The 13,277-nt window shown below is 46.4% G+C and overlaps 1 protein-coding gene across 1 annotated transcript; it reads right to left on the reverse strand.

The window, feature by feature from the left end:
* Window positions 1-1,436: 1,436 nt before the first annotated feature.
* LOC121301849 (rap guanine nucleotide exchange factor-like 1) lies at window positions 1,437-11,486 on the reverse strand. The gene is made up of 15 exons (XM_041231508.1): window positions 10,967-11,486; window positions 7,427-7,505; window positions 6,945-7,095; window positions 6,664-6,761; window positions 6,479-6,588; window positions 5,774-5,941; window positions 5,266-5,363; window positions 4,437-4,559; window positions 4,040-4,218; window positions 3,633-3,723; window positions 3,345-3,395; window positions 3,010-3,097; window positions 2,694-2,758; window positions 2,517-2,571; window positions 1,437-2,092 (listed from the first exon to the last, which is right to left on the reverse strand). The coding sequence occupies exons 1-15, from the start codon at window positions 11,421-11,423 to the stop codon at window positions 1,968-1,970; spliced, it is 1,938 nt and encodes a 645-aa protein (XP_041087442.1). The 5' UTR covers window positions 11,424-11,486; the 3' UTR covers window positions 1,437-1,967.
* Window positions 11,487-13,277: the final 1,791 nt, after the last annotated feature.

Below are 13,277 nucleotides of genomic sequence, written 5' to 3' on the forward strand. Positions count from 1 at the left end.
AAATCTCCGGCAAAAACAAAATGGAGGCTCGGAGCCCGAACTCAGAAACCGTACCGAGGCGGAAATTACCGAACTCGCCTCGGCTCCCGCGTAGAGCATCACGGTACGATGGCGCACGTAGTGGCATCACTGCTCCGCCATCTTGGTAAGGTCGCGGTGAGGGGAGGGACACACACTTGCACGTTCTGTGGGTACCGTGTGATAATATGAACAGTGAAAGTAGCGTTCGGTTTCCAATACAAACTTTTTTTTTCTGATAACATAATTGAAATCTTAAGGTGAAACGTGCACTAAAATGTTGTTAAAAGTGTATGTGTGATCACGCCCCTCTCAACTGGGTGAATGTACTGCAAATGTCATTTTGTAGCACAGCGCCACTTGCACCCCCCCCGTCCCCCCCAGTGGCTCGATGGTGTAACTGCAGGATCTCAGAACAGGACTGTCCTGTCCAGCGCTCACTGGATGCAGCGCCGGATTCCCGAATTTAATTAATTCACACTTTACAGTTAGGTCACCCTGGTAGTAAATTGCACATGCACTATACTTTAATAATTATAATAATACGTTTGAGCAACACATTATAATATATTCACTATATTCAGAAATTATGCTGTTGGAGAGGAAGAAAAAGGGTTTATGAAACATGGTTAGAATTTGACCCCTTTTTTTAAGTTTCCCATTGCTCCCCCCCCCCCCCCCCCAACCCCCAAGAACGCTGGTTTGGTTTTTTGCAGTGATTACCAAGCCTCCACAAAGCACTAAAATAACACCCCCTGAGATACTGAAGACAAAACAAAACACAGAAACAGGTTCCAGATTCAACATGTTTTAGTTTTTATTGAAAACCAGCAGAAACAGAGGTTCCCCCAGACCAGATTCAGAGCCCTGACCTAAACTTGGGGGGGGGGGGGGGGGGTTAGTGCTGAGGAGGGTTACTTTTTAACAGTAATCTGTTGCAGTTACAAGTTACTATAACTCATTAAAACATATTACTTTTGAAAAACAAACCCAAAGGGAGTGACCCTTGGCGGTATAATTACACTGAATACGATCTGGGACAGGCTGCTGTGAAATGAAACAGAGCAACAAACAGCACCCGCTTGACAAGAGGCCCTTACAACAGACCCCCATGCTACATCGGAAGAATCATTGTGTAGTACACCCCCCATGCTTTTACCATAGTTATACCATGCATTAACCAGTCTGTCATGGTTTTTAATATGCTTTACCACCCCTCTCTGTGCTTTACAATGCTTCCCTATGCTTTACCAGACCTCTCTGTGCTTTGCAATGCTTCCCTATGCTTTACCAGACCTCCCTGTGCTTTACAATGCTTCCCTGTGCTTTACCAGACCTCTCTGTGCTTTACAATGCTTCCCTATGCTTTACCAGACCTCCCTGTGCTTTACAATACTTCCCTGTGCTTTACCAGACCTCTCTGTGCTTTGCAATGCTTGCCTGTGCTTTACCAGTCCTCTCTGTGTTGACCATGCTGTCACTGTGCTTCATTACATTAGTGTGGTGATGTTTTATAAGGGCCCCCCCACTACATCAGCACTACTGTATTAATACAGATGATGTAGCTCTCTGGTCTCTTCACTCTCCTCAGTCGAAGAGTCTGTCTGCCTGACTGAGTTTCTATTAAACGGACCACAAAACAAAAATTAAAGTCCAGGGTAACTGGAATGAAAAAAAAACCCAGAACAAACAAACAAACAAACAATCAAAAAACCCACCAAAAGCAACATTAATATGCAGACAGACCTTATCTGAAAAACCAAAAAAAACAAACAAAAACTACCTATTTTTTATATATACATATACTTCGCTATCTTTTGATATGCATTGTACACAAAATATAGACTCCCTGTCTTTTTAATATTTACATATATACACCCTCTCTCTCTCTCATCACTAATAGTACAGGGTTGTCCCGGGCAGTGCCCGGGCGCGGCGGGCAGGGGCTCTCAGGTGTCTTTGGGCTCCAGTTTGTACGACATGTTGAAGAGCAGGTTCTGATTGTCGATGACTTGCAGCTGCCGCACAAAGGCCTTGGTCTGCAGGTACGAGGGAGAGGAGTCTGTGTCCAGATCTGGAGTGGAAAACAGAATTCAATTAAAGACACACAAATGAAAATCGGTGAGGAGTAGGGTTCAATATGCGAATTGAGGTATACACGCACATCCTTGATTCTTTCTTCTTTCTCTTAATGATCGAAACCTTTTGTGTATATCCTTTTTTTTGGAATCGCTAATTATTTTTTCTCCCCAATTTGGAAGGCTCAATTATTTTTTATTTCAACTCATCTCACTGCTGCTACCCCCTGCGCTGACTCGGGAGAGAGGAAGAACCACACCTGCTTTTTTTGTAATTTATATACATGTCTTGTGTTGAATGAGGAATTCCCATGCATGTGCGAGAGCTGCCAGCAGATGGCGCCCCTGTGTTTGTGTTGGGTGCACAATTCAGTAAATCAGAGGGCTGCGTTTTGCAGACAGCTGGTGTCTGACACTCACTGGGTGGGGAGCTCCTGTAACTCCTAATGGTCCGGATCATCTCTGCAACTTTGTGCTGCCGGGGGGAGAGAAAAAGGAGTCATTACAGCAGTGAACTCTGGATCAAGAGACTGATCTCTGACACTGCAAAACTAATAGCTGTGCTTGTGCTCGTCTCGTTGTGTTACACTGGCTCACCATCTTCTCGAAGTTCACCAGCGGCCCGTGGAAAGTCTTGCTGCTCTCATGAAGGAACGTCAAGTCTGAGAGAGAGAGAGAGAGAGAGAGAGAGAGAGAGCGAGAAAGAGAGAGAGAGCATTTTTTCTCTGTTTTTGCAGATTTCCCCCATGCATTCTCCATTGTTACACTACAGTTTGCCCAGGCTTGCTATGCTTCCACCTCGCTATTCTTCACAGTGCTTCCTAGATGCTTTACCATGCTGTCACTGTGCTTTTACTGCAGGACACGTCCCGGTCCTGGGGGGGGTGTTTCAAACTGCAACGGGCTGCCTTACCTTTGAGGAGCAGCGGGGTGAAGGGGATGACAGGGGCCTTGAGGCTGGAGAGAAGGTCCCGATAGGACTTGTGATTTCGGGAGGGGTCCTAAACTCAGACAGAGAGAGGGGGGGGGGAGGTCAGAGAACCCCAGGACAAAGTCACGCAGCAACACACTGAAAGAGACTCACCAGAAAGAACACTCTGACTATAAACCTGATCTTCTCAGTTTATTCTGCTTTCAGCGCATGGTAAACTTTAAGTAGGGGATGGTTCATTCTCTTCACTGTGCTTCACTGCTCTTTACCGCACTCTGTCCCGGCAATACTGCTCCGCTCCGCTCGCTCTCACTCACCGAGATGCTCTCCAGCTGCTGGAACTGTTTCTTAAACTTGCCTGGCAGCCCCTGAGAGAGAGAGAGAGAGAGGGAGAGGGGAGAGGGGGAGAGGGGGGAGAGAGAGAGAGAGGGGGAGAAGAGTGGGGTTAGAGACACAATCACACCTTCCGTCTCCCCTGCATTGAAAGCTGGTGCTTGTATAGAAAGGAAGTTTAATGAACTGTAACGACCTCTTCAAATCAAGCAGAACTATTATCTTGATTAGCATGGCACAAATATTGAAATAAAGTGCCCCCCGCCCCTCACCTCCCAGGTGTGACGCAGTCGGCTCACTGCCGGGTTGTTCAGCCCCAGAACCACAGAGAAGAAGGACAGCAGGTCCTGGTTCTGTTTGCACCTGACAGGAGACAGAGACGAGAGAAGTGAAGGGCTGTTAAGTCACGCAAAGCAACACAAAGTGGACCTGGACTGTGGTGAAACTAAGTAAGGGTGAAGTAAAGAGGAAAGGCAAGGATACCGATGTAAGAGAGGTAAAAACAACAACATGAACGAGTAACAAAGTCAAACAGACCCCCTGCACCCGCCTGGCTTCTTTCTGCTACATGTTTGAGTGTTACTGTGAATGAAACTGAAACTGAAATGAATATTATTTAACTGAACTGAACTAGACTGAGAAGTGAATTAGAGATGCAAAGTGAAGTGTTTCCACTCACAGTGCTGCGATCTTGATGAACTTGCGCAGCAGCTGCCCCCTCTTGGGCAGAGACTGGCACTGCAGGATCTCAGTGCCCACCCAGTGCTGGACCTCACTGCAGCGCTGCAGTACCAGCTCCAGATTAAGTGGGCGCCAGCGAGCCTCCTCTCCACGGAATACGTAGCGCACAAACTCCACCTGCAGCACAGGGAGGCAGAGTGAGACACAGCACAGAGACACAGAAACAAAGAGACGCAGCGATAAACAGACACATCACAGAGACAAAGAGACACAGCGATAAAGAGACACAGCACAGAGACACGGCCAAGCTTTTCAAAACTTTATTTAGGAACACGAAAAGAAAGCGTCGTGATAAACCCAATGACACCAGTTTCGACTAGAAGTCTTTCTCTGACCTCATGCACACAGCTGAAGAGCTCCCAGTCAAACGCTAGCAGCTGATTGGCCACCTCCTCGGCACTCATGTCGTGCAGCCTGCTGTCACCAGGGGACCAGTGGATCTCCTCTGGTAGGGGAACCTGGAGAGAGGGAACGAGAGAGAGAGAGGGAGGGCAGCGATTAGAAAAGTCTACCACAGTAGATTCTCAGTGTCCAGTGGTTTGATCTCTGCCCTCACTGATAGCTGGGTGTTGTGCCACTCATTCTGCTGTTATTGTGGTTTTCTCTGAATGAGATTCTCTCCACCTGGCTTTGAGCTGCTCCGAGTTCAGATAGAGAACCTCAGTGCTGCCACCGGGAATCAAGCAACTCCCACAAAAAAAAAAACAAAAAAAACAAAGACCTTCTATAACTTTGCAGTGAATCTTGCAGTGTATGAGTATCTGTTTGTGTGTATCTGTGTGTGTGTGTGTGTGTGTTTGTGTGTGTGAGTATCTGTGTGTGCATTCCTGAGGAGAGGAGAGGTTTGTGCTCTCAGACGGACAGCACAAGAGGAGAGAGGAGAGAGAGAGAGAGAGAGAGAGAGACAGAGCCTTGACAAGTCATGACAAGAATGTAGACTTTTGAAAACTTGCTTGAAAAACATGTTTTGGCTGAGCGTCTTTGACCAAAGCAAATTCAATCGTTATCATTTGCTGATGCCTGAACGTGGCGACTCATACTCCACCTCAGTAAATCTGCTTGGTGCCCCCCCCCCCCCATGGTTATACTCTGCAGTGACCCTGGTTGACCCTGGTTTGCCATGTCTATTCACACACTTTACCAGTTCAAGGGATCCTCACTCACCAGTGCTCCCAGTCGTGTGGGCTCGCAGGCGAACAGGTGAGTGTTCACTCCCAGTGTGGTGAACACTGAGTCTTCACTGGGGCGGAACACAGCCTTCTCTGAAACACAGGACAAGCAGAGAGACTCGATCACAATATCACTGAAACACACACACACAGCAAGCAGGGACACTGCCAGTCACTCACACTATCACAGTGGCTGCATCGAAGCACGCTGAGAGTGTATTCCTCTTGCACTCTTCCTACAACAGCGCCTGACTCCACATGCTGGTCCTTATACAAAAGCCCCTCCCACTCGCATTTAAACCATGCCCTTGTCCACTTAAAGCCCCTCCCATTCCCTAAACCACTCCCACACATTTAAAACACACCCCTCACACTTCAAGTCTCTGACCTAAACCACTCCCACTTCAAGACCCTCCCATTTCACCTAACCTCCCTCCCTCTAGTTAATGGATTACAGCTCCCGCTCCTTGACCGCCCCCCTTCCAGTATCGTGGCATGCTCACCCCCAGAAGAGGTGACTGCCACTAGCACCATCGCCTCCTGCTGGCCCTCCTGCTCCCCGCTGTACTGCAGCTTCTCTGAGACCAGAGCCAGGATCTCCTGCACGCTGGAGGACAGAGGACTGCGGATCGTCACGTAGGAGTGATCGGGGGTGTACACACGGCAGAAAACTGTTGGGGGGGGTGGGAGAGGTCAGGTTTAACGTGTCAACAGTTCAGTTATTTACACTCAATACTTGAAGCCTGGCAGACTGTTACCCTGTTTCTGTGTCCTTAATCCAGCCACCCTCTAATTCTCCTTCTCCCCCTCCCTCTCCTTCTACCCCCCCACTCAGCCTTCCGCACTGCCCTACCTACAATGCCCTAGATTCAAAATATCAGAAATAACCTTTTCTTCTTTAAAACTGCACACACTCACTGTGACTCTCTCTCTCACTCTCCCCGTCTCACTCTCCCTGTCTCTCTCTCTCCCTGTCTCGCTCTGCGTCTCTCTCTCTCACTCTCGCTCTGTCTCTCTCTCTCACTCTCCCCGTCTCACTCTGTCTCTCTCACTCTGTCTCTCTCTCTCACTCACTCTCACTCTCCCTGCCTCGCTCTGTCTCTCTCTCTCACTCTCACTCTGTCTCTCTCTCTCACTCACTCTCACTCTCCCTGCCTCGCTCCAGGTGACTCTCTCCCCTTCTCTCACTCTCACTCCAGGTGACTCACTCTCGTCGGAGCCCCGGAAGGCCTCTCTGGGTTGCAGGCAGGCGTCGACCCGACGGAAGTGTCTGAAGAGCGGCCGGACCGGCTTCTTACTGTCGCTCTCCTCCAGAGCCCTGCGGAGAGACACTCAGTCACCAACAAAATCAACAGTGTGTAGGGCAACGCACCCCGTCTCTGTCCCCACTCACTGGTCCTGTAGGAGCTCAGTCCAGTGCTGCAGTTTGAGAACCTCCTCCGCCAGCTCGGGGTACATAGCGAGATCCTGCAGTGCACACACACAGAGCTCCTGGGAGAGGGGAGAGAGGAGAGAGGGGGATTCACGCATCTCAACTGAGAACCACTAGAACAAGGCATAGAGAGAGGCGAGGGAGAGTGCATCTGTGTGTCGCTTTGTGATTCTCTCTGCGTCAGTGTGTGTGTGTGTGTGTGTCTCTCTCTGTCTCTGTCTCTGTCTCTCTGTCTCTCTCACCTTGGGGAAGACCTGTGATTTCTCCCCCTCCTCTTGCAGCAGGTCACGGTACGTCTGGAGGTATCGGAATGCCACGCTCAGCACGGCCTGCTTCCTGTCCACAGTGTCAAACCCATGCCAGCCCTCGTGGGACTTCCTGTCAGCGCGAAACCTGGAGGAGGGGTCAAGGAGCAAACCAGAGAGACAGACAGACAGACACTGTGGAAAGAACTGCAGGATCGTTTGGTGGGGGGTGCATCTCTATTTAGATCAATTCTGAAGACACGTATAATTTATTTAGCCTTTAAATTGTTCACAGAGGCAGCTTCTGCCATTACGTCTCATGATGTGTCGTTCCACCCCCCCACAACAACAGAAAGGTATAAATAATTGAGTCAGTGATGACAATGATTGACGACGGACTTTGGAAAGTACCAGGATGTCCCGCCCCCTCCCTCGCTGTGACAGGCGTCAGGCTGGGTGTGGCATTGTGGGAAGGATACTCCTGCAGGAGGACTTGCTGCAGCTTGTCTGCAGAGAGGAAAATGGGGTGAGTGAGCATGAAGTCATCAAGCAGGATTTCTGAGAGAGAGAGAGGAGAAAAAAACAAACACAAGAGAGAGAGAGAGAGTGAGAGAGGAGAAAAAAACAAACACAAGTAGGTTAATCATGATCCAGACTGCAACTTAATGTGCACCTTCCTTACCTCGCCGCTACAGGTAACATCACACTGTCTGTCTGTCTGTCTGACTCTGTCTATAGATCAAATTCACATCGTCTTTATTGGCATGATTATTGCAGAAAATTTATAGGACTATTGCAAAACTGTGAGCATTCAGGGTGTCTCTCCGTCTGTGTCAGTGTGAGAATGTGGGTGCGTGTGGGTTTTGCAGAGTGTGTGTGTGTGTGAGAATGTGTGTGTGAATATGGGTGTGTGTGGGTTTTGTAGAGACTGTGTCAGTGTGTGTGTGTGAATATGGGTGTGTGGGTTTTGCAGAGTGTCAGTGTGTGTTGAAGTGGGCAGGGGTCAAAAACATCTTTTTTTTTTTAAATAATAACAGGCCTAATCGCTCTTAACTCTCCACTCAAGGTCTGTGAGGGGGAGAATGCATTTCACAAAATCACTGGAGACAGAATACCAAACACCAAAAACCCACTCCCACACACTCACTTCATGAGCAAAAACTTTTTTTCTTTTTTTACGGGGTTTTGAAATATTTCTTACACCAGTTGCCTACTTCATAACCCCCTCCTGCTGAAAGTGTCCGCTGTCACATTTTACCAGTAAACATACATACTCCAGCACAGAAAAAAAGACACAGTGCTTAATTTGTATATTCAAAATCATAAGAATCTGCAGTGCAACGCTCCGCTCGGCGTCACTCAGCTGCCTCGTTCAGCGATCAAACATCCCTGGCAAGCACACTGTCTCTATAATAAACGTCCAGAATATCATATCAGATTTGTAACTTTCGTGAGCAAATCAGGCGATATCAGACTCCTCTCCCTCTGTGAATTATCAAGAGTGTTTTCAACAAACGTATCCTCCTTGATGATTACCAGGGATGGCAATAAGACTCCCGTTTCCGCAGCAGTGTCACCCGTTCCAGGTTTTACTACCAGCTTGATTAGCCACAGTGTGTCTAGCTAACAAGCTCAGGCATGTCTGATTAAAACCCCTAGTAAAAACAGGAATGGATCAGACTGCTATGCAATGGGAGTCTTATTTCCATCTGTAGCTGGTGCAGTCTTCTCCACATTTAAAACATGCCCAAAAATTATTCATCTGTCATTTTTTTTGTTTTGTTTTTAATGAGAAACAGTCCAGACCTAAGTGATCCCGGGCACCTTGCTGTGGGAGGAAATGCCTGTTTGTAGAGGAGGCAGGGGGCACCTTCCCTCACCTGTAGCAGACACAGATTTCAAAGCAGATTTCAAGCCCTCCCCCATCCCTTCCTCTATGGTATTAACAGATGCTCCAGTACGCTTCTAAATGAGTCACCAGCTTTGAGCCTATAATAGCTGCATTACATAAAACACACCCACACACACACACACAGCCCTAACATTTAGCAGATGCCCAATGCAACAGTCCCTTGTGCATTCACTTAAAATGTCCCGCCACTAAACACAACTGCAGGGATGGCAATAAGACTCCCATTGCACAGCAGTGTCACCCATTCCAGGTTTTACTGCCAGCTTGTTCAGCCCCAGTGTGCAAACGTAACAAACTCAGGTGTGTCTTATTATTATTAAACTCACAGTGAAACCAGGAGTTTATTAAACCGCTATGCAACAGGAGTCATTTTTCCACCCCTGCTACAGGACAGAATTCTTCATTTTCAAATGCGATTCTGACTGACAGATGCAGAGGCAGAGCTGTATAGAGGTCTACAGAAAAGAGAACTCCACTCTCAACACCGCAGAGCTAATTTTTGCTGAAGTTATAATAGGGAACTACATATAATATACATACAGTCAAAAGAACATAAGAACATAAGAAAGTTTACAAATGAGAGGAGGCCATTCGGCCCATCTTGCTCGTTTGGTTGTTAGTAGCTTATTGATCCCAGAATCTCATCAAGCAGCTTCTTGAAGGATCCCAGGGTGTCAGCTTCAACAACATTACTTGGGAGTTGATTCCAGACCCTCACGATTCTCTGTGTAAAAAAGTGCCTCTTATTTTCTGTTCCGAATGCCCCTCTGTCTAATCTCCATTTGTGACCCCTGGTCCTTGTTTCTTTTTTCAGGTTGAAAAAGTCCCTTGGGTCGACACTGTCGATACCTTTTAGAATTTTGAATGCTTGAATCAGGTCGCCGCGTAGTCGTCTTTGTTCAAGACTGAACAGATTCAATTCTTTTAGCCTGTCTGCATATGACAGGCCTTTTAAGCCCGGAATAATTCTGGTCGCTCTTCTTTGCACTCTTTCTAGAGCAGCAATATCTTTTTTATAGCGAGGTGACCAGAACTGAACACAGTGTTCTAGATGAGGTCTTACTTATGCATTGTACAGTTTTAACATTACGTCCCTTGATTTAAATTCAACACTTTTCACAATGTATCCGAGCATCTTGTTAGCCTTTTTTATAGCTTCCCCACATTGTCTAGATGAAGACATTTCTGAGTCAACAAAAACTCCTAGTTCTTTTTCATAGATTCCTTCTCCAATTTCAGTATCTCCCATATGATATTTATAATGCACATTTTTATTTCCTGCATGCAGTACCTTACACTTCCTCTATTAAATGGCATTTACCATGTGTCTGCCCAGTTCTGAATCATGTCTAGATCATTTTGAATGACCTTTGCCTTTTTACTGATTAGAAAACAATTAATTATTTAACAAGATTATACACACACACACACACACACGAGCTACAAATAATCTAAAATAGGATATATTCTGTAGAATATTTTCTACACTTACCGATATGACACATTATGGCCATCCGGCTGTTTTGGAAATATGAATTTTATAACATGTTGGCTATTAATGAGAATAACTGGTAAACTGAAAAATAAAAAACCCACCGTTCTAATAATGAGCGGCAACGTTTCTCTATCCCTCCATTTCCAGATAGCACGCAATATATAATTTAAAAAAAAACTCACTATTTTAATAATAATAATAATAATAATAATAATAATAATAATAATAATAATAAATTATATTATTATTATTATTATTAAAATTAATGAGTTTTCAGTTTAATCGGTTACTTTTTTTCTTCATTATAGTGGTGGATTGTCATTAGCTATGGACCGGTTTGCAGTTTTTGAATTCTGGGTGTTTGTGTGTGTATATATATATATATAATATTCCACTCAACCACACTGCAGGCTATATTCTCACACCGGAGAGTAAGGCGATGTTCACTAATCATGTCTCTAACAGAATGAGGTTACCCCATAGCCAGCTTCCTTGACAGGACGCCTCCTTTGATAAATGAGGTGTATATTATTATCTCGATGTGTGTGTGTGTGTGTGTGTTTTTTTTAATTAGTATTATTTTGATCCTGCTCTGAAGGTTTTTGAACTCACCCGCGCTGTTCCCGCCTTGCCTCTTGCTCCCCGTGACGCCGTCCAGCAGCGCGAGCACCAGGTTCTCAGGCGTGTCCGGCGCGAGCGGCGGTCCCCCCCAGGCGGCGGCGGTTGCGGTCTCGAGGCTGCACTGCTCGTCGCTCGAGAGCGAGGGGCTCCGCGAGTCTGAGCAGGAGGAGGGCGAGGACGCGGCGGCGGCGGCGGCGGCGGCGGCGGCGGCGGGAGCTCCAGAGCCCGGCGGCCAGGAGGGAGCCTCGTCCGCGTCCGGGCTGAACACCTCCCGCGGCGGCTGGGCTGACTCCGGTGACAGGTCTCTGAAGAAAGGAAGGACGCGGGAGACACTGGACCTCCTTCGGGGTCCCCCGCTGCCCCCCTTGTCCCCGAAGCCGCCGGCGCGGCTCAGAGCCGAGGTCTGCTTCTTTAAGAACTTTTCCAACGGTTTAATTCCAGCCGGCATATTTTAATTTGGTGGGGTCGACAAATATAATAATAATAATAATAATAATAATAATAATAAATAATAATAATTTATACTCAATTAGAGTTTCTTTCTCAAAGCAAAAACTTGTGGAACCCAGGTTTATTGTCCACCATATATATATATATATATATATATATATATATATATATATATATATATATATATATATATAGATTATTTTATAAACGATATATACTGTATCTAGTATAGCATCAGTAGCGTCAGGTAAACACTACATAGTAATGTCGCACAGCGCTCGTTGTACTGTACAGAACAGCTTTACCCCCAGTAATAATCCCTCGCTTCAAGTCCGCTCTTGTTCTCCATCGCTTGTTTACTTGAGTTTTAGTGCCTCAGTTATTCCGGCACGGAGCAGGCTTTCGCTTTCCATGCAGCCACTGTGAGTGGGCGGTTAGAAAGAAGAAAAAAAATCCCAAAAAAACACGCGCTTCAAGAACAGTCAGTTGTTGTTTTCTGCATATATTACTATTGAAATAAAATATAATAATAAAAAAAAAAACAAAAAAAAAAACAAGAGAGCTGGATTGTGAACACAGAAGCTTCGGCGGCGTGGCAGTTCAAGTCAGAGAGGAACCAGTCGCTGTGTTACGTGCTTATATTTCTTTACCTTTGCACAGGTAAGCTGCGTTTTGATGGCTGATCTTCGGTAATAATGGATATTGCTGGCAGTGGTGGTGTCCCCCTCACCGTCTCTCTCCCCGGCACCTCTTGTGTCTAAGCGTGCCCGTGGCGCCTCCCATCTTTGCTGTGCGATCGGGTTTCATGTCAGACTGCTGCAGCCCGGCTAACACAGCAGCTACCGTCCTGGCTGGCTGACAGCTCTCCCTCTCGCCATACACACACAAACGAGGAGGAGGAGCAGCTGTAGTTCTTCGTTAATATATATTTGCAGCTAGGCAGCAGTACTAACGATTAAAATCCGCTTCAGTGCTCTCCCCCCCAAGCCCAACCAAATCGTTTTTTTTAACTCCTTAGTCACTGCACATCTTTGTGATTTTTAGTTTTTTGTAAGCAGCAGATTTAAGAAAGTATTTTGCAATCCAATTACGATTGGATTATTGCAGACACCGCTGCACAAACAAATATAAAGCTTCTACTGAGAATGCAATATATATATATATATATATATATATATATATATATATGCCACCTGAAATGCATTTATAATATATTGCAGACCCCAATATTGATGCGATACAACCATCTGAAATTCCTCGCTCTAATTAATTAGCTCAAAATATACTGCAGTGGAGTGCACCAGTGTTTTTTAGTAATAGTTTTTCACAGTGTTGTTGGTTCTGTTGTTTGCATTGCAGTAATGTCCTTGGTGTTTGTACAGGGTGTCGCTGCCTGCAGTGCAGTGCAACGTAACTCAGCATCGCACCCACACAAGAAAAGAGAGAGCTCTTGGTTGTTATTACACCTGCACCAAGAAGGGTTAAAGTGAATGGCTTTGTTGGTCTTAAAGGGAAAGCACAATCTCACAGAGACTGAACTGCTCTCTCCAGTCCAGGGCAGGCTTTGGGCATGGAGACTGAACTGCTCCCTCCCTCCCTCAATCTCCCCTAGAGAACGGGTGCTCCCTCCAATCCAGGGCAGGCTTGGGGCATGTAGACTGAACTGCTCCCTCAATCTCCTCTAAGAGAAAGGGTCCTCCCTCCAGCCCAGGGCGGTTCTACTGAGCTGGGGTGTACAGAGACAGACGCACCCACACACCTGCAGTGCATCGGCTTTAATCTCTTTGCCAGCAGACTCCACCTGTTTAAATACTGCCACCCCTCCCCGTGAAATAAACTAATAGAAAATCAA

Source organism: Polyodon spathula, chromosome 28 (genome assembly GCF_017654505.1).
Source record: "Polyodon spathula isolate WHYD16114869_AA chromosome 28, ASM1765450v1, whole genome shotgun sequence".
In the NCBI taxonomy this organism is placed as follows: domain Eukaryota; kingdom Metazoa; phylum Chordata; class Actinopteri; order Acipenseriformes; family Polyodontidae; genus Polyodon; species Polyodon spathula.